This window comes from Lemur catta, chromosome 1 (genome assembly GCF_020740605.2).
Source record: "Lemur catta isolate mLemCat1 chromosome 1, mLemCat1.pri, whole genome shotgun sequence".
NCBI lineage: Eukaryota > Metazoa > Chordata > Mammalia > Primates > Lemuridae > Lemur > Lemur catta.
In genome coordinates, this window is record NC_059128.1 from 151440244 (window position 1) to 151465535 (window position 25292).

At 36.5% G+C, this 25292-nt stretch overlaps 1 protein-coding gene across 10 annotated transcripts in view; it reads right to left on the reverse strand.

Moving 5' to 3' along the window:
- Positions 1-25292, reverse strand: part of RBMS3 (RNA binding motif single stranded interacting protein 3) — a 665694-nt gene that overhangs the window by 126166 nt on the left and 514236 nt on the right. For all 10 annotated transcript variants that reach the window (XM_045537625.1, XM_045537631.1, XM_045537615.1 and 7 more), the window contains 2 exons: positions 21581-21687; positions 2697-2743 (listed from right to left, as the gene is read on the reverse strand). In XM_045537625.1, the coding sequence (XP_045393581.1) occupies positions 2697-2743; positions 21581-21687 (154 nt within the window). The remainder of the gene's footprint in view (positions 1-2696; positions 2744-21580; positions 21688-25292) is intronic.

Below are 25292 nucleotides of genomic sequence, written 5' to 3' on the forward strand. Positions count from 1 at the left end.
AATCTTTAAACTTGCAAATCTGGCACCAACAAAACTTTCTAAACTTACAAAGCTCTTTCATAAGAAACTTTCACTCTAGTAAAATTGGCTGACTTGCTAATCTCTACAAACTCCACTTTCATTCATACCAGTCCACTTTCCCAAAAAGCACCTTTGCTGGAAATGGTGGCCACACTTGCAACCCTGGCACTTGGGGAGGCTAAGGTGGGAGGATTGCTTGAGGCCAGGAGTTTGAGATCAGCCTGAGCATAAGAGAGACCCTGTCTCCACAAAAAATAGAAAAATTAGCTGGGGATGGTGGCGCATGCCTGTAGCCCCAGCTACTCAGGAGGCTGAGGCAGAAGGATTACTTGAGCCCAGGAGACTGAGGATGCAAGTGACCAATGATGATGCCACTGCACTATAGCACAAGTGACAGAGTGAGACACTGTCTCAAAAAAAAAAAAAAAAAGAAACTTTCCCTTTCCCTATGTCTATTGTTGATAAACTAAGTGATCTTTGATTATCTATATCAAATCTCATTGCTTCCACATAGCCTTCCTTTTATCCTAGCTGGACAAAGATATCAGGTTCTATTTAGAGTCAGAGCCTGGCATTTGACCCCCATCTCTACTTCTGCCTGGGTGGCCTTAATTTCTTATCTGTAAAATAGGAATATTAACACTCACCCAAAATGGATATCATTAGTAAATGAAATAACCCTTTTTATGTATTTTCATAGAACTTTATGATTTTGCTTCAGAATTGACCAGCTATAAAGTACATTGTGGGGGCAACTGAGAAAAGTTGCACATAATCTGGATAATAGATGATATTTTGAAATTAGTACTAACTGCATTTTATGTGATAATGATATTGTCATCATGTGACTAATGTCCTTATTTTTGAAGATGTAAGGATTTAGAAATAAAGTATTTGATGTCTAAATTTTACTTTGATATGGCCCAGCAAAAATATCTAATCTAAGCTTTATGAATGCAAAAGCAATGTGTGTCTGGGTCATTGCTACATCTCTAATCCCAGATACGGAGTCTTTAGTGACTCTACCTCAGGTACTTTTTATAAGTTGATATGTGTGTGTGTGTGTGTGTGTGTGTGTGTGTAGTAGTAGTAGATAGGTATATACATATGTACGTAATGCATAAGTACATGCATACACATGCATGTATGAAATATATTGCAAAATATTCATACTTGTTGAATCTAACTAGTGGGCATACAGGTAATCATTCAACTATTATTTCTGTTTTCCTGTGTATAAATTTTCAAAATAAGTTTTTAATTGCTATCACATGTATTCATTTGACTCATAAACTATGTGACATTAAATTACAAATACAGAGTACGTTGTACATAGTGTGTGTTCAATGAATGTCATTTATTCCATTACAGTACCTATTTTCTGTCACTGTCACTTAGCACATAATGCCTTATTTTTACCTTTTGAGTTAAATATTTTATCTCCAACTATATAATATGATTCTAGAGGACTTTCTTCCCCATGTTTTTACTTCTTTCTACCCACCAAGTTTATAGCTCCTTGGAAATAAATAAATGCTTCTTAGATAAATGAAAGGCTATCCTTAATTTTCACTCCTAGATGGAAGTTTTCATCAACCAAAGGACAAAGGACTAAACTCCTACCCTAGTCCACCGCTGGTGTTTATTTGTTAATGGAAGAGTAAACTGGGAGCTTCTTGAGGGAAAAGACCTTGTCTCATATGTTATTTTTGTAAATTGATAGAACATAGAACTGTGCCTGGCAGACTCACTAGATGTTTGTTGATTGACTAAATAAACAACTGCCTGAATGAATAACTATAAGAATAAGAGATAGCTATTTAAACAATTTCAATATCCTATAGATTTTCATTAGAGGTCATTGACCAAACAGAAAATGGAGTTTAATTCATTCTACCCCCATATTGATCTTAAAGGAGGCCTTTATCATAATTGATTCTTTAATGAGACTGAAAGATAGACAAATGAAAGGCATAGAGAAGTCCAAAATAAAAGGTTGTGAAAATAAAACAAGCAACCAACCAAAAAATAATTATTTTCATTTGCCAGAAAGCCAAAGCAAAGCAAAGAGATTAGGAAGTGAGAAGAAAGTTTCAACCAAAGATATTCAGAATTCACAGAATTTTAGAGAGGCCAGACCATGTAGTTTAACACTTTTGTAGAGGATAAATTGTGAACTTTATGATTTGTTCTAAGTAAGAGGCTACAAATTTCCAGATGCTAATTAAAATGAAGAATGAAGGTACAATCACTTGAGTTACTAACTTGGCTTCCGTTTATTACAATTTCCCTGATCACCAGAAGGAAAGAATAAACACATTATTAATGTAGACCTAGACTTGGGCACACACTAAAAATTATTGAAAGGTAAACTCTAGAATTATTAGCAGGGCAACATACTTGTCCTAGGACACACAGATAATTGTCTCAGGCTAGTTTTATCTATACTCCAGAGAGAGAGAGGAGAATTTAATGTGGGCAGAGGCATTGTGAGACTGGGAGATCAGACTCACTTATGAGAAGAAAAAAATTACAATGATGAGAAATATTTGTTTTAAAGTTTGTGTTCAAAGATGTAAAATAAAAGCAAACAGATTTGAACATTTTTCTTTGGCACTGATTCAGAGCTCAAAGACCTCTTATCAATTAAAATAGAGAAAATGTGGTCTACTTACCCATTCTGTATGGCGGCTGTAGGGTCATAGGTCAGAGCCATGCCAGCCTGTACATACAGGGGGAGAAGGAATAAAATAGATATTAACATTTTTATCGTGGTGCCCAAAACATTGAGTACACACGAAGACTTTTATCTATTCTTTCCACAATTTAAGTTTATTTTCTTCTACATATTTCTCCACTCTTACTGCCAAGACTAGCTTTTTTACTACCCATAAACCAGAATCCACCAGTGAGTTGGGAGTACATATTATACATCCAGACAAAACAAGGAACAATGCAGCTTGGATGATTTCCATTTTTACTTCATATACCATCCTCTATCTAATCTGGTATCCTTATACTCTCTCACTATTGTCAAGAGCACCTATTATACACCTCAAGGCATGGAAAAAAAATAAGAATGAGTCCTGCAGTCAGGATAAAAATAAAAGCCATTTAAAATGCATTCAACCTTATAGAACAAAACTTTAAGAAATATTTATTTTAAAATCCATCCTATGCCTCAGGGGTGTGCAGGTAATGAGTCACAGAGAGCTTGTTCAATACCTTGCTAGTACCTCTCCTACTAAAAGTGGTAGAAAGGGAAGATCATTTACATATGATGGAAATTCTAGGCCACATGGCTAATAAGGAGGTAGTTGTGTTTTGTTTCTAAGAATAAGACCACCTCTGAAAAACTACACTTCTATAATTGGCAGTAGTTTCAGAAAAAAAAAAATATAAACTTGCTGATTCACAGCCTAAGTCACCCCTTCATATACATCATCATATTTGTCCTTCACAACAACCCTATGAAGTAGGCAGGGGAAATATTTTTTCCATTTTATAGATGAAGACATGGAAGCTTGGAAAGATCAAGTGACTTGCTCAAAGTCACACATTTGGAGGCAGAACCAGATTTCAACCCAAGTCTTCCCATATGGACTCCTTTCCACTCCTCTGCCATACATTGGCCTAAGATTTAAATGAGACCTGAGCATCAACTCCAACAATATGGGGGACCATTCTCTGTGGCTATATGGACCTACATCCTTTGCTTACCGGGATTGTCTGCATGGTTATCACCTATAAATAGGAACAAAATATAGAATGTAAATTAAAACTGCCCAGGTTGTCTGGAGGCTGGATTGTTTTTCTTTTTCAAATTTAAAAGTGAATTAAAACAACAATAATTTCCTGGCTTTGACAGTATACGATAGTTACATAAAATGTAACCACTGGGAGAAACTAAGTAAAAGTTATACAGGGCCTCCCTGTACATTTCTCAACTTCCTGTGAAACTCTAATTACTTCAAAATAAAAAGTTAGGGAAAAAAAAAGTGAGTAAGCTTTGAGGACTTCTGTAGAAGATAAGATAAACATTTTAAAGGAAAAAAAAAAAAAAAGCTTGCATGTATCCCTTTTTTCTTTTTCCAGTGTGGCTGAAGGTGGTTTTCTCTTGGGCTTATTGAATTCCTGGGATTTAGCATGTGACTGAATTGAAAATTCTCCAGCTTCTTAACATGGAGCCTTACATACGGTATGTCCTGCTGTATTCAAGATTACATTGCATGCATTATTTTCTCTAAATAATAATGTTTAAATTATCATGAAGATTGATATGAGGAACAAAAGTGTAGACCCATATATGAATGAGATTGGTATAAACGAAGCATACATAAATTGAAATGGTGTTTGCAAACAAAATTTAGATGACTGCCAGATGTTAACAGAGTTGCAGTGTGTACTGTGTAATGATTATCATTACATGTGTAATGATAATTGCATGACCTCTTTAAAGGAAAATGAAAAGAGAATAAAATGGCAGAAATGAAGAAAGGTTTTTGTCTGTGCCTTTGGGACAAGCAAAAAGGTAGTGGTATCCACATAAATAGAGATCCCGAGTCTAAGGTCTTCCCAGGGATGGGGCCTCTGCCACATGACTCGTGGGAGGCGGGCCCTAGGCTGAGCACACCTCAAAATGGTGTTGTCAAGCACTAAGCTGAAATTCCATGGTCCTATAATGGAGAGGGCAGCTGTAAAAGCTGTCCATCTGGGATGAGAGTTCCCTCTTAGGAACACTAAACTTCTCTCCTCTAACTTATCTAAGATGCCACACCGGAGGCAGAATGAAAAAAGTGGGCTTTATATTCAATAGAGTTATTGTTAGTTCATGAGAGATTTAGGGTGATAGTCATTTCTTCATCCTTCTAATTACCCCAAATTGTTTAAATCCTGGGGACTTACAGGAAGCCTTCTCGAGTAAACCCCACATTTATTCATTTTCCCGTACTTATTTTCCTATAGTGCTCAGAGAGAGACCAATGCTATCTAGCCCTTCTTGAATTATAAACTATCTTGAACATTCTCTTTTTATGCCATGTTTATTGGTTCTGACTACTTTAGATAAGAATTTCTTTTTTTCTCATTTTACTTGAATTCTTCATGGATTCAAGTTAACCATTCAGTTCTTGCTAAGACTATAGTAAATATCAATAAGCTCTATCTCTTTGTCCAGTACATATTTGTTAATCAGAAAACCTAAACTGGCTGGGCACAGTGGCTCAGGCCTGTAATCCTAGCACTCTGGGAGGCTGAGGGGGGAGAATCGCTTGAGGTCAGGAGTGCAAGACCAGCCTGAGCAAGAGTGAGACCCCATCTCTACTAAAAATAGAAAGAATTAGCCAGTTGTGGTGGCGAGCACCTGTAATCCCAGCTACTTGTAAGGCTGAGGCAGGAGGATCGCTTGAGCCAGGAGTTTGAGGTTGCTGTGAGCTAGGCTGAGGCCACGGCACTCTAGCCTGGGCAACAGAGTGAGACTCTGTCTCAAAAAAAACAAAAAAGAAAAAAGAAAAGAAAAAGAAAACCTAAATTTAATTCTTTCTCCAACTTAAACCCTCATGCTATCTTTCAGAAGATGGAAAAGAACTGAATAAATGTCAATACGGTACAGTGGAAAGCATTTATGTTTTGGAGTCAGGCCTGAGTTTAAGTACTAGCTTTGTTACTTTCTAGCAGTGTGACTTTGGGCAAATTATTTAACCTATTTGAGCCTCAGTTTCCTTAGCTGTTAAATGGTATAATAACACCTACCTCATTGGAATGTTGTGAAATTTAAAAGAGATTATGTTTGTAAAGCGCCCAGCACAGTGCCTGGAGACAAGATACATAGGTAAATATTATAATACAAAGCAAGATGTGTCAAGTGCCATATGAGTGCTATGGACGAGGTGCAGAGGAAAGAGGCTGGAGGTGGTCAGAGAAGGCACGTAGAGAAGGCAGAGCTGAGCAGAGCCCTGAACAATGAGCAGGATGTCCACAGATGGAGATGAGAGGTGAAGGCCAGCTCGGGCAAAAGGAATAGCATGGGAAGAAGTGTGTAAATAAAAATGGCAAGGGGAGTGATCTACTTGTAGTATCATGTGTGGAAGGGAGAGTGGGAAACAAGAATGAAAAGGTAAGGAGGGAGGATCTTAATTGCTCAGCTCCTCCAGGGGAGCCACTAAACATTTTTGAGCAGGAAAGTTATACAATCAAAGAAGGATTGGGCAACAGGAGATACCATGAGCCCTCTGAAAAACAGAGGGTAAATCCAGAGCAGTGAGCAACTGGAGTAGGTACCTGGGGACAGGGAGGTGGAGAGAATCTAAGCTGAGATTGTCATTGCAAAAGGGTAGGGAATGAATACAAGATTCACCTACTTCACGATTTTGCCTAGGGACAGTCCTGCCTCTGAGTACCTTTGGCAAGAGGAGACAACAAGAGATAATGTCAGATCATATGCATTTGGCACATCATGGGTAACAAAACAAGGCATGGGTTAAACAAATGGTTTTTTGAACTTAACCCATTGGCTGAATATCACAGCACAATAACTAACACTTGGCTACTCCTGTTTTTCACTTCATGCGTAACAGATTGTTGAGTTATAATTCTAATATGGTGTTAATGCAAGTTTTGCATTCAATTTCCCTTTGTCTCTTTCCACAAAGGTAAAAAAGAAATCAATTTTGCTGCTCTGTCTAGTCCCCTTTATACTAAGCTAGAACCATAAAATTATCATTATATAATCACCAAAAATTACGGCATGTTTACAAACTCCAGAGTCACACAAAAAGTAAAGTATCTTGAAACAAAATGAAAATGTCACACCACATATGCAGAAAAGTGATGTTTAATCCTGTCACTTACTTTCAAAAAAAAAAAAGTCCTTTTCAGACTCAGAAATATTTTCCATTTTCAAGTTCACATTATTTGTATATTGGAGTCATTTATAATTTAAGACAAAATGGGGCATTTTTGTCATTTGCAACAGCAGCTAGGTTTTGGCTCAGTATTTCAGCCATAATAGGATATTTTTAGGGCTTCCAGACAGGATGTGTACTACAAGAGCTAAATATTTTAGAGGAGTTTTAATGTTTTATTGGAGTAACTAATGCATCTTTATTTTTAATAAATGTGGGGGATTTAGTGAGACAAATCAGTTGACTCAGGAGCTAGATATTTGATATTAATAACTGTAAATGCTTAGGTTATATCGAGGTAATAATTATGGAAATACTGCTTGCAGTGTACACATTAGGGAGCAGGCATTTCTACTGCAGAAAATCCCCTGAACTGTAATACTTGGTCTTATCTGGGGAGCAGAGAATCATTGACTATAACAAAGCCACTGAGAAGAGGGGTTGACAGAATTGTTTTATCATCTGTGAAAATGTTTTTAGACTGTAAGGTGAATGAGACTCAAAAAGTTTGAGGCAGTAAATTTTATACAAACTGATACAGACTGAAATTCTTGGAAAATCAAAACATTGCTGTTTTAGCCTAATATTTTTCTCTCTTTTTTTTTAAGATCTGCCTTGACATACCTCTGGATGAAATACAAATGAATAATTACAAGGATTTCCATTCTTCTATGATCAGATTTAAAACAACGCTTTAGTAAATATGTAGTAAAGATTGTATATTTTAGTAAATACTGGATTAGCACAAGTTGAGTTCAGAAAACTAAAGAAGACAAAGATCATAGAGTTTTCCGGATGTCATTCTTAAAGAGTTTATTTCTTGCAACCAATTTTAACAATATTTACAACTGTTAGCCAGCTATAATTAAAAAAATCAATAAATACAATAATATGACTTAAAAGGTGATGTATATAACAGGGGCTTGAAAATCATGATGTGTTATAAATATCTAGGTATTGCTATTGAAGTGAAATTTCTCTTAATTTGCTTATCTTTATTTATCAGTATTTTTATTTAGAAAATATGTCCTTTAGTGAACAAATCATGACATGAAATTATGTGTACAATATGTGTAGAAAATAAAAATTTATAAACTTATAAAAATCTCTGACTAGAAAGAAAACTAAAAATGAATTTCAACAAGATGATAAAATATCGGGGTGGTATAAATGACTTTTCTTCCTTTCATACTTTTTGTCTGACATTGTAAAGTTATATATAATAATAATTACTTTTATAATGTGTGGGTGAGAGCTCCTTTAATGTATAAAAGCGCTTTATGTCCTCTATGACTTGTTTTAAAATTTTAAATTTAAGACAGGGGTAGGGGGAAGACATATCATTTGTGAAAGTAATATAGATCAGAGGCTTGATTCAGAAGTAAGCTTGAAAATGTCATGAGGCATTTAGCTTTTCTGGGTAAACAGAATACAGAAAAGGTAGGATGGAATGGGGGTGCTACAACCAGAAGTGAGAGTGAGCAGGAGCTAAGTATTAAAGACTGAAAATACAGGGTTAATGATACAATGTTTCTAGTGGTAGAAGACAGTAAGAATTCAGAAATCCAAATGGCCACACACTGGCTGAGAGGTCTCCTTTGTGACGCCAGAAGTATGGCTATCCAAGATATTGAGAGGAATAAAAAAAACATCAATGACCAGAAAATCAGTAGATGGCCAACATTAAGTCAAACTTTTGGCCAAAGAAAGAGCTTTTAACATTCTTCATGTCAAAGCAGGAACTAACCCTAGGAAAAAATATATTCAGAGCAAAGTTGATGGCAGGTTATTAATTCACTTGCTAAAAGGGCCTATGAGAGAATAAATTTCTGACCTTCTTAAGAGTCAAGTGGTAGAGTTTTACTGGGGAACAGCCCTGGCACAGTCAGGGGACTATTGAATGGTTTGTTTCTCTCCGGAGAGGCAGTCAACCATGCAAGGCAGTGGTCTGCTCTCACCTGCTGAAGGGATGCTCCCTGGGCTACTGAGTGGCCATTCACTCCCTTGAAGAGAAGATGAGGGACAAATTAGATAGTAAATAAGGAAATTCTCAAGGTCTATGCAGTCCTGAGATAAGACAAAAAAAATCCTGGTTAATCCTACTATAAAAGGTGCTAACCAATCTGTGAAATGGCTCACACTACACTAATTTTCATAATTTCTGAATCCAAGGAATATTTTTATTCCAAATTATATTTGATTAGTTAATATCATTCACCAGTGAATTTTTTTTCTTCTTTCAGAACTCCTTCCCTTGGCTTCTGTGATTGTCTCCCTTGTTTTTTCTGACCTCTCAGAAAGCAGTTTCTTCTTTGGCGTTACTTGATTCAACCGCCTTTGAGATGCCAGTGCTCAAGGCTCCTCTGCTTGTGTATAGTGGTGACATTCACTTTCTGATTTCCAGCTATTATTTACGTCCTGATGATGCTGGAATCCTTGTCTCAAACTCAAGTTTTTATCCTGAATTCCAGACAAGCATTGCCAAGTTAAATTAGTAAGTTCAATGCATGGTCACTGTCTTCTTACAAGTTATCATTTCTTGTTTTGGTGTTTACTAATATTTTTTGATATAATATCCTCTCCTTCCTTTGCTCAAAACCTTCCTCCAGTCCATCAGCCATGCCACTGTGTTGTGAGGATTGTGCTTGTCAGAGGCAAATCTGACCACATTATGGTCCTTCGTCTCAGTGGCACCCTGTTACCTTGAGATAAAACATGGCCCACAGAACTCTTCATGATCAAGTCCCTATGTACCTGTTGATCTCCACAACTTTCTAATGTAACTCTAGACAAGAGTTCACCAAACTCAGACATAGACATACGCTCGCTCACCCTGCCCTGGAGCATTACCTCTGGGCCGTTGTATGGGTAGTTTTTGGCTGGAAAGTCTCCATCACTATTTGTGGGAATATTGGTATTCTATTCTTCCAGCCTCAGACTAGATGCCAGAGCCTCTTAAACCCAGCTCTTCCTCCATGTAGCATTAACTGCTGCCTTTGTTCAGCCTTCGTGACCAGGATGGGAGCTATTATGATCATGGTTTGCCAGGTGTGTCTCTCAACTAGGTTCTTGGTCATGTCCATCTTGGTATCTCCTCTTCCTAGCCCAGTGTTTGAAACACCGTAGAGGCTTAATAAATGTTGGTTAAATGAAATAATAAATACATAAATGATTTAAAGTAAATCTCGAATTTAGACTTTAAATTTGTATGTGAAAATTGAATTAGAGTACATTCTTAATTTTGCCTTATTTTATTAGTAAAATTTCCTTTGGGAAAATTTCAGCTGGACTCAAGTGAACGTCTAAAGATAACGTCTAAAGATCACAGGACCACGCCTATGATCCCAGCACTCTGGGAGGCCAAAGAGGGAGGATCGCTTGAGGTCAGAAGTATGAGACCAGGCTGAGCAAGAGGGAGAACACGTCTCTACTAAAAATAGAAAGAAAACAAAATTATCCAAGCATGGACTACTTGCTTGTAGTCCCAGTTCCTTGGGAGGCTGAGGCAGGAGGATTGCTTGAGCCCAGGAGTTGGAGGTTGCTGTGAGCTAAGCTGACGCCACGGCACTCTAGCCTGGGCAACAGAGCAATACTCTTCTCAAAAAAAAAAAAAAAAAAAGATAAAGATAATGTTTTAGCTCTAGATTGGTGAGAGAGACGGGGGAAGCAAGATGAATATTGGGATTTCTAAGAGACCTTTCCGATGCAGTGGGGAAGCCAGTGTACCTGAACCAAATCATGGGCAGAACCCAGAGGAAGCCAGAAAACCTGGAGGCCTTTCTTCCCGAAATGACTGCCCAGAACCAGGATAAGAGAAGGACTATTAAATGTCATCTTGATAGCTTCAAAAGATTTTTTCAGGAATTAAGCAAATAAGATGCAGGCGATTAATCACTTTAAATGTAGCAAAAATAGAGAACAGAGAAAATTAACTTTTTTATGTGTGAGAAAAGAACATCAAGGGGAGACTTAATGTTGTTATTTATGTGTTATGTCATCACAAATCTTTCTCTTTTTTGGCTTTTACTAAAGTATTTTTGGCAGACAGAGATTTTTTTCCCCCTTATATAGCCAAAGAGAAGGACGAGATAGAAAGATGTCAACAGACTAAGACTGGAAGGCTGAGAAAGCCTATAACAGCACTGAACAAGCGTGGCTGAAAGGGAAGAAGAAGAAAAGGTACAATATGATATAGCTGGCTGAAGGTCCCAAAGTCTTGAGAAAAAGTTCTTGTCTGAGTTTGTCATGAAAACCAAAGTTTAGTTAATCTTTAATTGATAACCATAAAAAAGATGAGAGAACATTATCATATTTTATGTAGGTGCATCTGTTTTTATGTTACTCTAAATGACTGAATTTCATAGATTTCAAGATACAGGGTTTTTTTCACATTTTTAGTATTTGTGAAATTGGGATTCACATGAAAATTGATGGCATTTCCTAGTTTTTCAAGTTCTTTTTCTTTTTTTTTTTTTCGGTGGTATTTAAAACAATATTTTATCTTTAATAGATGGTACCTTATAGTCAGTGATGTAGTATCTATACTGTTAAATCCCACCAGAACATGACAAAGTGGGATGAAAAATATAAAATGCTGAGATTGTTACCAGGGTAAGCCTGTGTAGCATTAAATAGGGGCAAGGTCTAGGTATCTGGCTAACTGACTCATGGACTTTCAGGTCCTAGTTATAGTCCGATACTACCTGGAGGTTGTAAACTGTGGCTTACACATCTAAGAAGATGATTCTGATTCTTATCGCAGGCTAGGATTGCAGGACACTGCAAACAACTCCAGAATTCTCCCAGTTGGTTGATGCCCCATTTAGTTGCCTTGATCCACAGAGATTGGGTCCGGAGAAGACAGGGGACGTGGAGATCCACCACCAGCCTTTCTCCCTTGTAACTGCTTGCTATAATCTTCCTAGCATAAAGTCCCTCCTCAAATCCCCACCCCTAACTTTGCCCCAAGAATATAAATTCGTTATGCCATCCTTTTCCTTGAGAACACAGCTAGACACAGAACTGGAGCTCATCGCCAATTACCTTAATCCAAAATTACACTATTACAGGGATTTACAAGTCTTATTTTTTATCCTTAGTGATCACAGGTTAGTAAATATTGGGTATAGCAGCTTTAAAATAGAACACTTAACTGAGTAAGAAAGTTTTCATGCTGAATTATTGAGAATTCAAAGTTCTTGGGCCAATGGGAAATTTTCTTTTAAAATGAGAAGGGCCATTCACCTTGAGCCTGCTCTCTAAATTGTAGGTAAAGTATAGAAAATAAATAAAACCACATGTGGTGGGCTAACTAATAAACCCAACTTGCAAGTGCTCACATGCATCATAACAGCCAACAATTCTTTTCAAGATCACGTATATAAAGACTCTCGTTTAGTTTAAGGTTAAAAAGACTATTTGCAGAACCTGGCAATGTGGATAGATATATCTTAATTTTTTTCCAAAGAATATTGACTAGTGACTGATCAAATAGTTAATGCACTACGTGCACCATTCAGAGCAGATGGCTATTTTGTTGAGTTGTGTATTGTCTTCCTCACTGCTAAGAATGTCTCAAAGCATGTGCCTTCCAGTAGCATTGGTGTCAGCCAAATGCTTTCAAGAAACTCCACAAAACATTCTGCTGAGAGCGTTCCCCACAAGCAGTAACCACACGGAGAAGCCTCTTTCTCTCTAGATTTTATGTAGCATGTTTGAGATATATTTCCCATTACTTCCAGAGCCATCTATGTGCCCTTTAACATCAATATTTCCCATGCCAATAGAAAGAAGGCAGAGCATCACCTTTTTCTACTTCAGTTAAGAGTGTGCCTGTCAGGTGACTCAAATTCTTCACCACGCTGCATGTCTGTGAATGACTGTGAAAGCACCATGAGTACTGATTCTGGCATTTCAAATAAATTTTAATGAGTAGATAAATTCTCAAATATGAACCTGTGAATAATGAGGATTGGCTATATCTTTTTTCAAACTGATAATGTCATGAGTCTGAGTCTTTCACAAACAAAAGAAAATTTTATAAATGGCATTAATACCATTATTTGTAAAGACTTGAAAAACTAAAGATTCTAAAAGTTACACAGAAGAATTTAGTAATGTCACCCTGCATATATAAATTACTATGTGGAAGCATAGAGGTTATCTACATTCAGCACTACGGAGACAGTATATGCAAATAAATTCCTGTTTCCCAATTCTTTGCTAAATTCTATAAGCCACCAATTGTGGCATTTAGAATGCTTCTTCTCTCGAAGATAATTGCTTTGAATCATGATGGAGAGTACTTGAACATGAGGAGTCCTTCTCATAGCCACTAAAGTTGCCCAAGCACCTCTGGTATCCAAAATTTATTGCCATTATTTGCCACAATAAGTTAAAACCTCATCTTTTTTCTCTTTAAAAACACTGACTATGTAATTTATCAGTTCTCAATAGTAGCTTGATCTTTTCCTTGATTTCTGGCAAAAGTTTATGTTTTTCTTTATTTTTCCTTTATCTTTTTCTTTTATCTTCTCCATCCAAGCCCTCCTCTCCCTGCTGGCCCTTGGCTTTATGATTATATGACCTTCAAAAGAAAATGGGCTAGAAACTTGAAAACCACATAACGTTTCAGTGCTAAATAATGCTTTATGATTTGAAGTGTGATATTATAAAAACATTAATATAATGTGGATCAAAGTTAAAATATATTATTTTCTATCAATATTGTTAAGGGTATACTGTAAAATAACTAAAAGAGTGGAAGTGGAATGTTCCTAACACAAAGGAATGATAAATGCTTGAGGTGATGGGTTATTGATCAAATCACACATTGTACACCTGTATCAAAATATCACATGTACCCTATAAATATATACAACTATTATGTACCTATAATAAATATTAAAATATATACATGATCTACTTATTTTTTAAAATATGTTTTATAATCTAAAAAAATGCAGCCGGAAGATTATATTGGCAACAATTTTTTTTCAAATACATGTATCATTTAAAATAATTCTGGTTTGGAAAATAAACTGACATGGTATAAAATTGAAAATCAAGGGGTTAAAGCATTCTAGTCTTAGAAATACATAGCAAAGCTGGCTTTCGGGTTAAAAAGCCCTGAGTTGCACTGATTATATTATGATAGTATAATAATAGCTACTGCTTGAGCAATTATCGTTTGCCAGGTACTGTGCTCAGTGCTTTGCTCTTGACCACCTCATTGAATCCATACAATCACTAAATACACACTCTCAACCATTCTCATTCTACTGGTGAGGAAACTGAAATGTAAGGACTTTCAAAACTTTGTCCAGTGTTGTCACTCAGCTCGGAAGTTGTGGACTTGTGATTTATACTCTAGAGTTTGCTCCCTTAACCACTGAAGGAGAGTGCCTGGAAAATTATGAAGATAAGCACATAATATTGAGCGCATCACAGTAACACACTTGATTCCTTAAAATTCAGGAAGAATTATTATTCTCAGTGGGTGCATCAGAGATGGACTTAAGATTCATGAAATATTCACAGCCTGAAGCTCAGCTTGCTTCTCTAAATGTTATTCTCTGTGTGCCACTCAGCACCCAAAGGCATAGAGGCCTCCACTGGCCAAGTGACACAGTGAAGTTTTCCGACTCTGGGAAGCATTTCTCGTTTGTAAATGCACATAAATCAATTTCTCAGTTACCTACCCTGAAAAACAAACAAAGAAGCAGTTATTATCTAGTAACAAGACGAAGGTAAACTGATGTTCTTGTACCTGCTGCTTTTGTTCTTGTTATTTTTATTATTTTGGTTGTGGCTTTCTTTCACTGGAATAGACACGAAGCCAGTTACAGTCAATGATTTGATTTCTACAACACTAAATTATATTCCATTCTATTTTTAATGTCTACTCTGCAGATAGAGAATATCTTTGCCATTTTAGGCTCCGATGGAGTATGGGACCTGTCTGTGTTTACATCATGTCCATAGCAGCCAGGCCCATGGCCCCTATACAGTGGATATTCAACACGTGATCACTCACTGACTGAACACTTGTTGTTTAAGCTGCTTCTTCTTCATATTATCTTTTAAAAACTCTCTAACAGAATCCTTCTCTTAGAAGAACATTTCTGTATAAAGTAGTTATACACTGAGAAAGTAAGAAAGCAAACAGGAAACACAGGAGATGAAAGGAGTTCTCACTGAGAATGTTTAATGTGCATTCAGGACAGGGGTCATTCCCTATACCTAATGAGGTACACGTCCTTACACATCCTCAGTATGCAGCATGAATTATAAATCAATGAAGGAACAAATGCCTATGATAACATTAGTGATGATAATGGTAATAAAAACAGTTGAAATTAGTAATTATGATGCCAGTTTTTCATGTATTCACCCTCCTTCAAAAAAATAAAAATGAAACAAAAAATAGAACATATCCCTTAAAGAAAATTTTTATTCACCTAGAGTCTGAATATAGGATGTAAATATTATATTATTGATATGGCTATCTGCCTACTTAGAAGTCTAAAAAAAAAAATCTTTGTCTCATTCATAGATGGACTTAGAATAAACAAGTCCTCCCAGTGCCTTGAGGCACAATGGAAATAGACTGGCTGTTTGGAATCAAGTTTATCAACTTTGCCTGCACTTGGCTATAGATTCATAACAGCATGGGAAATTCCATTCTCCCCCATGACTTTTGCAGGCCTTCATTCACTTACTGGCACTGAAGAGAATTTTTATTAATAGTAGCTCTGAACAGACAAGAGTTATAACTTTACTGCACAGTGCAAGTTTGCATCCGCCACTGAAAACAAGTTGATTTCAGGTCTGAATACAGACATTTTATCTGGGTTATAGGTCATAACAAATAATCTAGCTTAGGTTAGCTGTGATAAAACTGATAACTTTAGCTTTCAGCTCACTAATACTGGATTTCGTGAGTGTGTTAATGGGACCTCCTAATTTAAGGAAAGTAAAGTACACTATGTCATCATATTACATCTAATTTGTATGAATGGCACTCTTAATATTGTGTATATACTGTGTGTGTATATATATATATAATGTATATACTGTACTCCTGTACCTTGCCTGTGTCTTGGGCAAATAAAAATGCATTTAAATAAAATACCTTCAAGAAATACTATATCATTATGCCTCACCTAAAACTTGTTCTTTAACTGGGAATAGGTAAGGAATTGCAAACTTTAATATTCCTAGAATGCATGCCCAAAACCTTATTTAATTTTCTCTTCAACAACTTCCCTGTAAAGTATTTGCTTCAACAACTTCCCTGTAAAGTATTCCTGGGAACCTGAGTGTTGATTGTTAACAATATCACATTAGTTCCATTAGTTCATTTTCATATCTAGATCGTGAAGATAATCTTGTTAAATGTTTTCAAAGTAAGGAAAAATATCTTCAGAGCATCAAATAGAAAAATGTTCACTATTGTTCATTGTTTTTAAATTGACTCCAGCAGAGAAAAGTAAATAAGATAAAGGCAAGAAATGTAATTTTATTGATTTTTGTTTTTATAAAAAAATCTTGGCACATTTTCACTAGACATCTGAGTACTTTGTTCAGTTACTTTTTGTTCAATTGCCATGTCTCTGGTTTGTGTCCGCAGCCAAAACATTATTTCTTGGAAGTACAATTCCCAAAGCAATTGCTATCAATGGCATTTACTAACTCAATTAATATAGGGCTTGGGAAGATTTTATGAAAGCTAGATGGAGTTTTGAAGCCAGTAAAAACTGGTTTGTTTATGAGATTCGCACTATTTAAGGACAAAACCTCAGCAAAAAATTTTGATGAAATAGTACCATATTGAAACTTAGCATTTACCTATATTTGAAAATTCTCAAGGAAACCCAAAGACCAGTCACAACGAAAGTTAACATAAAGCAATTTCAAAATTTGAGTGACTCTCATCATCATAGTGGAAAATTATCCATTGTTTGATTTAACCCAATCATCTTTACAACACAGTTAAATAAGTTTGTAAAAATATGCTTACCACAAGTTAGAAAGTGTGTTTGTGTATGTGTTGTGGTGGTCATAGTTGAATGAATGAATGAATAAATGTGTATTTTAATTTACAATTAAATTCACTGAGGCACTAAATCGCCATCAATCAGATTTTGATGTGGCCATCTGGGAAATTCTTGCAACTATTTGCTTTTTGATCAGCTGTTCTTATTATTTGGGGTGTGGAGTCCAAGGTGGTGGCCTTTGGCAGTCATTGGAAATGTCTTCTTTGAGGACACAGGAGGAAGCAACAGGGGTTCCTCTTCATATTCCTGATATATTTTTGAACTGGTTTGAAGCATTCCTGGTTCCACACTAGCCATTTCGGGGAGCACAAACATGGTCAATTTGGACAGCATTTTGCCTGAATTAAGAACTGAGAATATGGACTTATATGGAATTGAACACCTTGGAGCTCCATTATTACAGCAATAATAGAGTAAGAGGACTCCTGAGCTAGAGGTGACATTAAAAACATTTCATTACCAGTAGGTCATAAGCACTGGCCAATCAGAACGTAAGTGCTGGAGTAGGAGCATGTGGGGAACTCCTGCTGTGCCAGCCAGCAACCCATTATTGCTGCATCATGGGAGGTCTTGGAGGAGGGTGGAAGGGGAAGTTGGGTTGCACTGATGGACTATGGGCAGTGGTTATTTATCCAAACGACAAAGATGTGTTTTAACACATTAACAAGCCGCATGGCCCTTTTAGTATACTGAAGCTGAACATCAGCCCTGTCCTTGGCTTAAGCTTCTCTAAGATAGTGGTTCTCAAAGTGTGGCCTAAAGAATCCTGAGGGTTCCCAAGATCCTTTTAGGGATCCATAAGGTCCTCTCTTTTTTAAACAACAAACTGTTATCTAGGTGAAGTTAGATTTTCCTTGTATTTTTAAAACAAGACAGCATACAACAACAGATTGAATGCCAAAGCAAATGTACAAATCCGGTCATCTTTTACTGAGCCAGACGTTAAAGTGATTTGCAAAAATGTAAAAGGTTGCCACTCTTCTCAAAAAATTGCCTTTGCTTTGGAAAACATAGTTATTTTTCATAAAAGATACTGTTTTTATCAGCATGTCATAGGTTTATTTTTGTTATTATTTATTTTGTTATAAATAATAAATTTAAGAGTATAAAGGGATCCAAGACCCAAGAGTTAGAGAACTGCTGCTTAAAGGAAAAAACAAGAACTGTAGGACAGGGCCAGGCTCTGTGGCTCACACCTGTAATCCTAGCACTTTGGGAGGCCGAGGCGGGAGGATCGCTTGAGCTCATGAATTCGAGTCCAGTCTGAGCAAGAGCAAGACTCCCATCTCTACTAAAGATGGAAAAAAATTAGCCAGTCAACTAAAAATAGAAACAAAAAATTAGCTGGATGTGGTGCTCACACCTGTTGTCCTAGCTTCTCAGGAGGCTGAGACAGGAGGATCGTTTGACCCCAGGAGTTTGAGGTTGCTGTGAGTTAGGCTGATGCCATGGTACTCACTGTAGCCAGGGCAACAAAGCAAGACTCTGTCTCAAAAAAAAAAAAAGAACTGTAGGACACCAGGGAAGAAGAGCCTAGTAGCCCCAATCCCTTGATCATTTTACTCAGAGTTCCAGTTGTCTCTTGAAAAATTGGTTGATAATTTTTAAATATCCCAGTATTTTTCACTTAATGCAAAAACCATTGGCATATATTTATATTTTAAAATCTTGCTATTTACAGTAATATATGGGTATAAAATTTTCAGTATTAGATTTTTTATAAAGAAATGCATTTTATCAAACTGCTATAAAATTGTTATCAAAATGCCACTCAAAAAAAAATACCTTCAACTAATAAATTAAAATTTTAATCAGCCTATCAATTGGCACATTTGTGGTACTTTTCTAAAGTGCTTGCAATCTACCGATTTTGTATCTTAAGCACTTAATCAGAAACCTTTTTCGCATTCTCATTGTTTTACTTCACTTTCAAGAGAGAGGAAAGTAAACATTAGCCTTAGTCTGAGCAATTATCTCAAATTCTGAACAGCAGAATCTGCATTACCACTTTCACTTTTTCGAAGACAATAAGGATTGAAAGGCACACCATTGTTTTATGTACCAAAACAAACAAACAAACAAAATGATCTCCTTGTAAAGTTAGGAGGTCAACTTTACTGTAACAGTAAATGAAAAACCAAACCACCCATCAGAAATGGAAAGTTAGCACTGAATGAAGGAAAGGAACAGGGAAAAATCTCCCCTGAAAATCTGACCCAGAGTCCTCACTTTGGTTAGTGTTTTCATTAAAGACCTCAAGCAGAGAATGTAGGTAGAGCCCCCAGGTGACTAACAGGAGCAAATGAAAACTGTCTTGTAAAATGCCATCGATTATTAGAGGGGAACAAGTTTCAGAAGTGTTAAGGTGTGGAAAAATGACAATAACAAAAACATGTATCTTAGAATCCATAAAACACAATAATCAGAATTTACTGGTATATAAAATTAATTAAATACTGCTCATTTTTAATTATTTTGTATTATGTCATACTTTATCAACCATGCTAATGTACTTTACTCTAGCAAGTACAATACAGGGGAAATAGAAGCAAAAAACTATAAATGATGGTCACACGGTTATCTAACATTCTTGGTGTGTCCACTTCTAAGACCACCGTCAAAGAATACAAATTAACATGCTCATCCCCAAACCAAGAAATTTGATAAGCATATTTCTAGTGCATATCATTTCTTTTCTTGATTTCTCCCCTCTCCCCTCTCCCCTCTCAATGTGTCTACACATTTGGTGTATACTTTAATTGGTCACAGACAAAGTTATTATGGTCCTTTGATTTTCATAGTCTAACAAGAAAATCTATAGTTTTTAAAAATCAACATTTGAAAACAAAGATTAGGAATACACCTTTAAGACCTATATCTAAATTAAAAGGTGCTCTAGGTCCTAAAACTGACTCTACAATTGTTCCAGGCCATAATACATATGATGTTTATTATGCTCTGAACCAAAAGCCCTAGATTTTATGTACCATAGCTGGGTGGAAGCTCTAGTTCTATATTTATTTTATGTTTAATGATTTGATTTCTAAGACATGTAGACTGTGACAAAGTGTCTTGCAGTAGCTGCCTTCTATTGTGTGAAGGTTATATCACAGGTTCTTAAGGAGACAGAAACTGAAGTTTTAGTCATTAGTGCTAACTTACATAATTGAGTCTTGGGGCTTTTGGTCTTTGGTCTGTGATCCAAAGATATCTCTAATCAGAAGGCATTTACCGAACCAAATTTTAAAAGTTTAAATGAGTCGTTTTAGACTATGGATGTTTTGGCGTGGGATGGATGTAATAATGAGTGCTATCAGGCATCAGCAGTCTTCTAGGGACAATGGAGTCACCTGCTGATGCACTAAACTCCATGCTAAGCACATCACCTCCTTTACAGAAAATAATATATACTGCCTTTCTAAAGAGAATATTAAAACTCTTGCCTTTTTTATTAGCATTCAATGCTCAACTATGATTCTGTTTTTCATGTCTTAATGTAATGAGTTATGGATCATATAGTACGTGAACAGAACTATACACTTTAAGAGGGGTTTTGAGACCTGCATGGAAACACTCAAAACAGACAATAGTCTTAGGAACTGAAAATTGGCTAAAGGATTTGCTGAGAAAAACTCCAGGCTTCTTTCTTTCTTACAGCTGCTCTCAGTGTTGAAAGTGTAAAATGTGGCATCAAGCACAATGCCTCTTAAATGATAAATGGATGAAGTAGGTGCTTTGAATAGAAATACTAAATAAAGCTTTTCTGTTGAAATTATAGCCTTGGCACAAAATGGCATTTATTCAAGCCATTCAAACAACTCCATTCCATTTTACAAATAATGAAAAGACCCCATAGAAACCCAGACACCTTTCCCTTGTCTGCTTACAAAAAAGTAACCAAAAGGAATCGATTCCCAAGTAGTATTGGATCCATAAGCTTGCTTTTCTACCAATTTGTATTAAGAGGGTAAATAGATAGTTAACTGTTGGATGTTTTTCCTTTTCTTTGTTGTGAAAAGCAGAACTCTGTATGTATCAACTTTTCTTCCCCCTTTTTGACCAACAGAAAATGGTATATTTTATACTGATATATACAAAAATACACACATATCAACACATTTATGACATATAGGCATATGCATAAGTATATGTACATGTGCAAACCGATCATCTCAATGGTAGGATGAAAAAATCTAAAATTTTGCTTGCCTTTTTCAAAACATAAACATTCAGACTCTTACTATGACTTCACTGAAAATATTTTCTTAAGTAATCATATCCTCATTTTATGACTATTATACAATTACAGATCAATTCATTGTGGAGAAGTCTTTCACTGAGTTCCTTTTAGGTTCAAGTTAGGTTAAGGACAGAAGACTTACTGTACTACAGAACTGAGGTTAATTTTGAAGTCCTATACTCCTTCTCAAGTAATTTCATCCTGAACACATTAACACAGGGCTACTCACTTGCCCCTTTGAAGTTATTTGGTTTTCCATGGGACCTAATTTCATCATGGCACCAAATGTCTGCCTTGCCACCATTCTGAGGGATGTCTGCTGCCAAATTTCTGAGCAAAAGTTGTCAATCAGGACTCACCTCTCCTTCCCTGGGCCAAGGCCTCCCATTCTGGGTATATTTGCTTTGATTCTGTCGCTTCTTTTGTCCTCCATCAGCAAATTTGCACAGTAAAGGCTCACTGGGGGCTGGGAAGATAAGAAACCAATTCTATATTAGCAAATCCCCCTTAAAAATAAGTGATTATTTGAATCATAGTAGTGCTTTGTAAGGAATATCTTTTGAAGTAAAGTCTTGCTCCTGGAGAGATATTTGGCCCCCTTTTAGTCTCAACTCTGTTGGCTGCTGTTCTAACTAACTGGGCTTCAAAAAAAAGTACTGGCAGACCATAAAAGAACATAACAAATATTGTTGAAAAAATAATCAGTTGAAGCAGAATGTGAACGCGCCTTGGAAGTAAAGAGACAGGCACTGACCCTTCCAGTTATGTTAGAAACATACTCAAAATTGGTATTTATGAGTGGATAAATATTTCTCCCTCAATGCAACTGTGTTTTCACTGTAGCAACTGTAGGATTCAATTTTGGAAAGAGATGCTTAGGAACTTCTTTCTAAAAAGGAAGATATTTTGCTAATTGCAATCAAATTAGCTTTGTTTTTTTGTTAATCCTCTGCAAATTTCAAAGAAGTTGATCCTCCACCCAACTCTTTTCGCTCCAATTTCCCAGTAAAATCTAGACAGAATCCCAGGGAGAACAATCATTAGAATGTTAAGTGAACCCACATGATAAAGTACAGCTAAAGGATATGGGTACAACTCATGAATCACAACTGATTGTGGTAGTCCTGCATGACAATAAATATCCATAGATATTTATTTCCTAAGAGAAAGTGACCAAAACTAAAGTGTGTCAGAATTCCTCTTCCAACAATGACATTGCGAAATGACAATCTTTTAAAACCCAACAGGGCAAAATTATTCTGTGAGAACTGATGTTCCTTTTCACATCCCTACTTGAATGGAAAATTGCTGCTTGTTATTACCACAAATATAATGAATGAATGAATAAAAAGAATGCAATGTTGGCCTGACAAACTTGGTCAATACATTAATATGGTTGGGGGGTGGGGGGGTAACATATAAGTTTATTTGCTTCAGTAAACCAAATATTAATTTGTCAGGTTATAGTCTGAAAACCCAAATGAACCCCCTCATCACTCCCTGGGGAAATGTGTTCTGCAAAAGACTAATGGTATTACTGGCCCTAAATCTCTAGCCCTCCCTGTGTCCTTGGCCTTTGCTCTGCAATTGCGGAGCCCTCTCACTCTGACTCTTGGTCTCACCCCATGTAAATGGCTTTGGTCAATGGGATGTTAGTACATGAGACACAAGCGGAAGCTTGAAATGGGTTTAGGTGTTGAGGCTTGCTTCTTTTGCTCTTCTGCGTGGCTATGTGAACATGCCCAGGCTAGTATGCTGGAGGATAAGATGAAAATGGAGATGAGTCATCCCTTTAATCCCAGCCAAGTCCGTCCTAGATCATCCCTTGGCCAGCCACTACCCAGACACGTGAGTGAGCAATCCAAGAAGAGCAGCAGCGCAGAGCTAACCTGCAGTTGACCACAGAAAAATGCATAAGCTCAGGTGATATAAGTCAAGTCTAGCGTGCAAATGTGTGAACTAAAGACATCTTTATTGTTTCATGCCACTATGATTTTGTAATTGATATGTGGCATTATTGTCTTAGTACATAGTTGACACACTTTTTCCCAACATCCATTCTTCCTCATTCCCATCTCCAGCTAAATTAATTGCATTTATTCATCTGGATAAAGCTAAATATTATTAGAGAATTCATGAGAATCCATAATTGTTTCCAAAATCAATAATGGAAAAAGAATAAAGACAAACAGGTATCTACAAATAAATATTTAGAAACCATTTGGTTCCATGGGGCAGAAATATTTTGTCTGATCCTCTTAGTTTACTCTTTAGTAGCAGATCTCTGTTCATCAGTACTAGAGGAAATGGCTCAAAGAGACAGGGGTCACCATTGACCAAGAGAAATGAAAAATAAAATGTCATTTTTGCCCTATACAAAACACACAGCTCTGTATATAAAGAGCACTCAATAAATGTCATTGCCTCACTGAACACAAATGTTTTTCAGCTGACTGCTCTGAGAAGCCTCTGACTTTGGTGACTTTGGGGAAGCCACAAAATCACAGAAGAGAAAGACTGCTTCATGGAATATCTACAGAAAGTTGCTGCCTTTATGTAAGAAGTAGTGTCAATTCTTACTCCAGATGAAAAACCTAAAGGTTAAATGCAATCACTGATTCCCAATATTCTATGAGTAAGAAAATTTCCTGTGAGATTTCAAAACTATGTATTTATATAATATGTAAAAATCATTCTTCTCTATAAAGTATTTTACCTCCTGACGTTTTGAAGATTCACAATACATATATCATTAAAATGGAGTAGTCATGCAAACATGTCAGTTCGTCACTGGCAGTAGTATAGATTTCTCACAAAAGGTTAACAAATCTAGAAGCACCTTCCATTTCCTGCTATAAAGAAATTGGTTCCAATTTCCTGTGAGGACGGGTATCAGCCTTATATGCCTCTGTCAGGTAAAAGATTTTCCTAGCAACTAAATACACACACACACACACACACACACACGCACACAAACTTTTCTGGTTTTGTTTTTAAGAGATTTAGTGAGTCAACTGACATACAATAAACTGCACATATCATACTATATAGTCTGTAAGTGTTGGCATGTGTTTATCCCCATGTGATCATCACCGCTGTCAAGATAATGAACCAATCATCACCCCTACAAGTCAGAAGCTTCTTTCTACTCAAATATAGTCTTTTTGTTTAACCAAGGATTATTATCCAAGGAAAGAATTTTTTTTTTCAGTATTTCATGCTAATTGACTAAAATTTATCAAGCACTTCCATTTTACATAGATCATTGCCCTTAATCCTCACTACAACTCTGTGAGGCAATTAATATTTCCCCCTATTTTACAAGTGAGGGAAATGAGATTCAGAATGGTTAAGTGGCTCATCCCAGGTCACAGACCTGAGATTTAAACCCAGAGAGCAGTTAAACCACTAAGTGCAATTGTGCCCATTCTCGATTAGAATGATTTGCTAAGCATCGCCCTCAAGTAAGAAAATGTCTTGTCATACCTCTATGCACTGTGTCCAAATAAACTGGGATTTGACCACACATAAGAACTTTCATTTATGTCCAGATCTACATTTGCATGTCCTACAGTCCATGTCTAAAGGACCATTAGTGGTCCAATATGTCCTGGGAAAGAATGAGTATCCTCTTGGATGTCTAATCTATAGATGGGGAACATGTTGCCACTCCTTTCCTTCCTCAGTCCCGATTCTAGTTTCCTCTTAAAATCATAAAGCTTCTGTTATTAAGCTTATGTCATATTTGTATTTAAAAAGGGACCAACTTGCTTATTTTGTTCCTAACATCTTTTCTGATAGTTTCCAGATTTTTATTCGGTCTTATGGCTGCAACAACACACTGACCAGTGACTATAGCAAACCGTCAGTTCCCTTTCCAAGTTGTAAATGGTAATTTATCTTTAAATCATTAAATTCTACCTTTTATACTTCTTGGGTAACGGCTTTTATGAGCCGTACTTTCTACTCTCTGAAGCAGGGTTATCTTTAGGGTCCTCTAATAATGAGCTTTTAAGGTACTGGTTCTAATAGTGACTTCCCTTTAGGTAGTTTGTGTGTCTATAGGCTTTA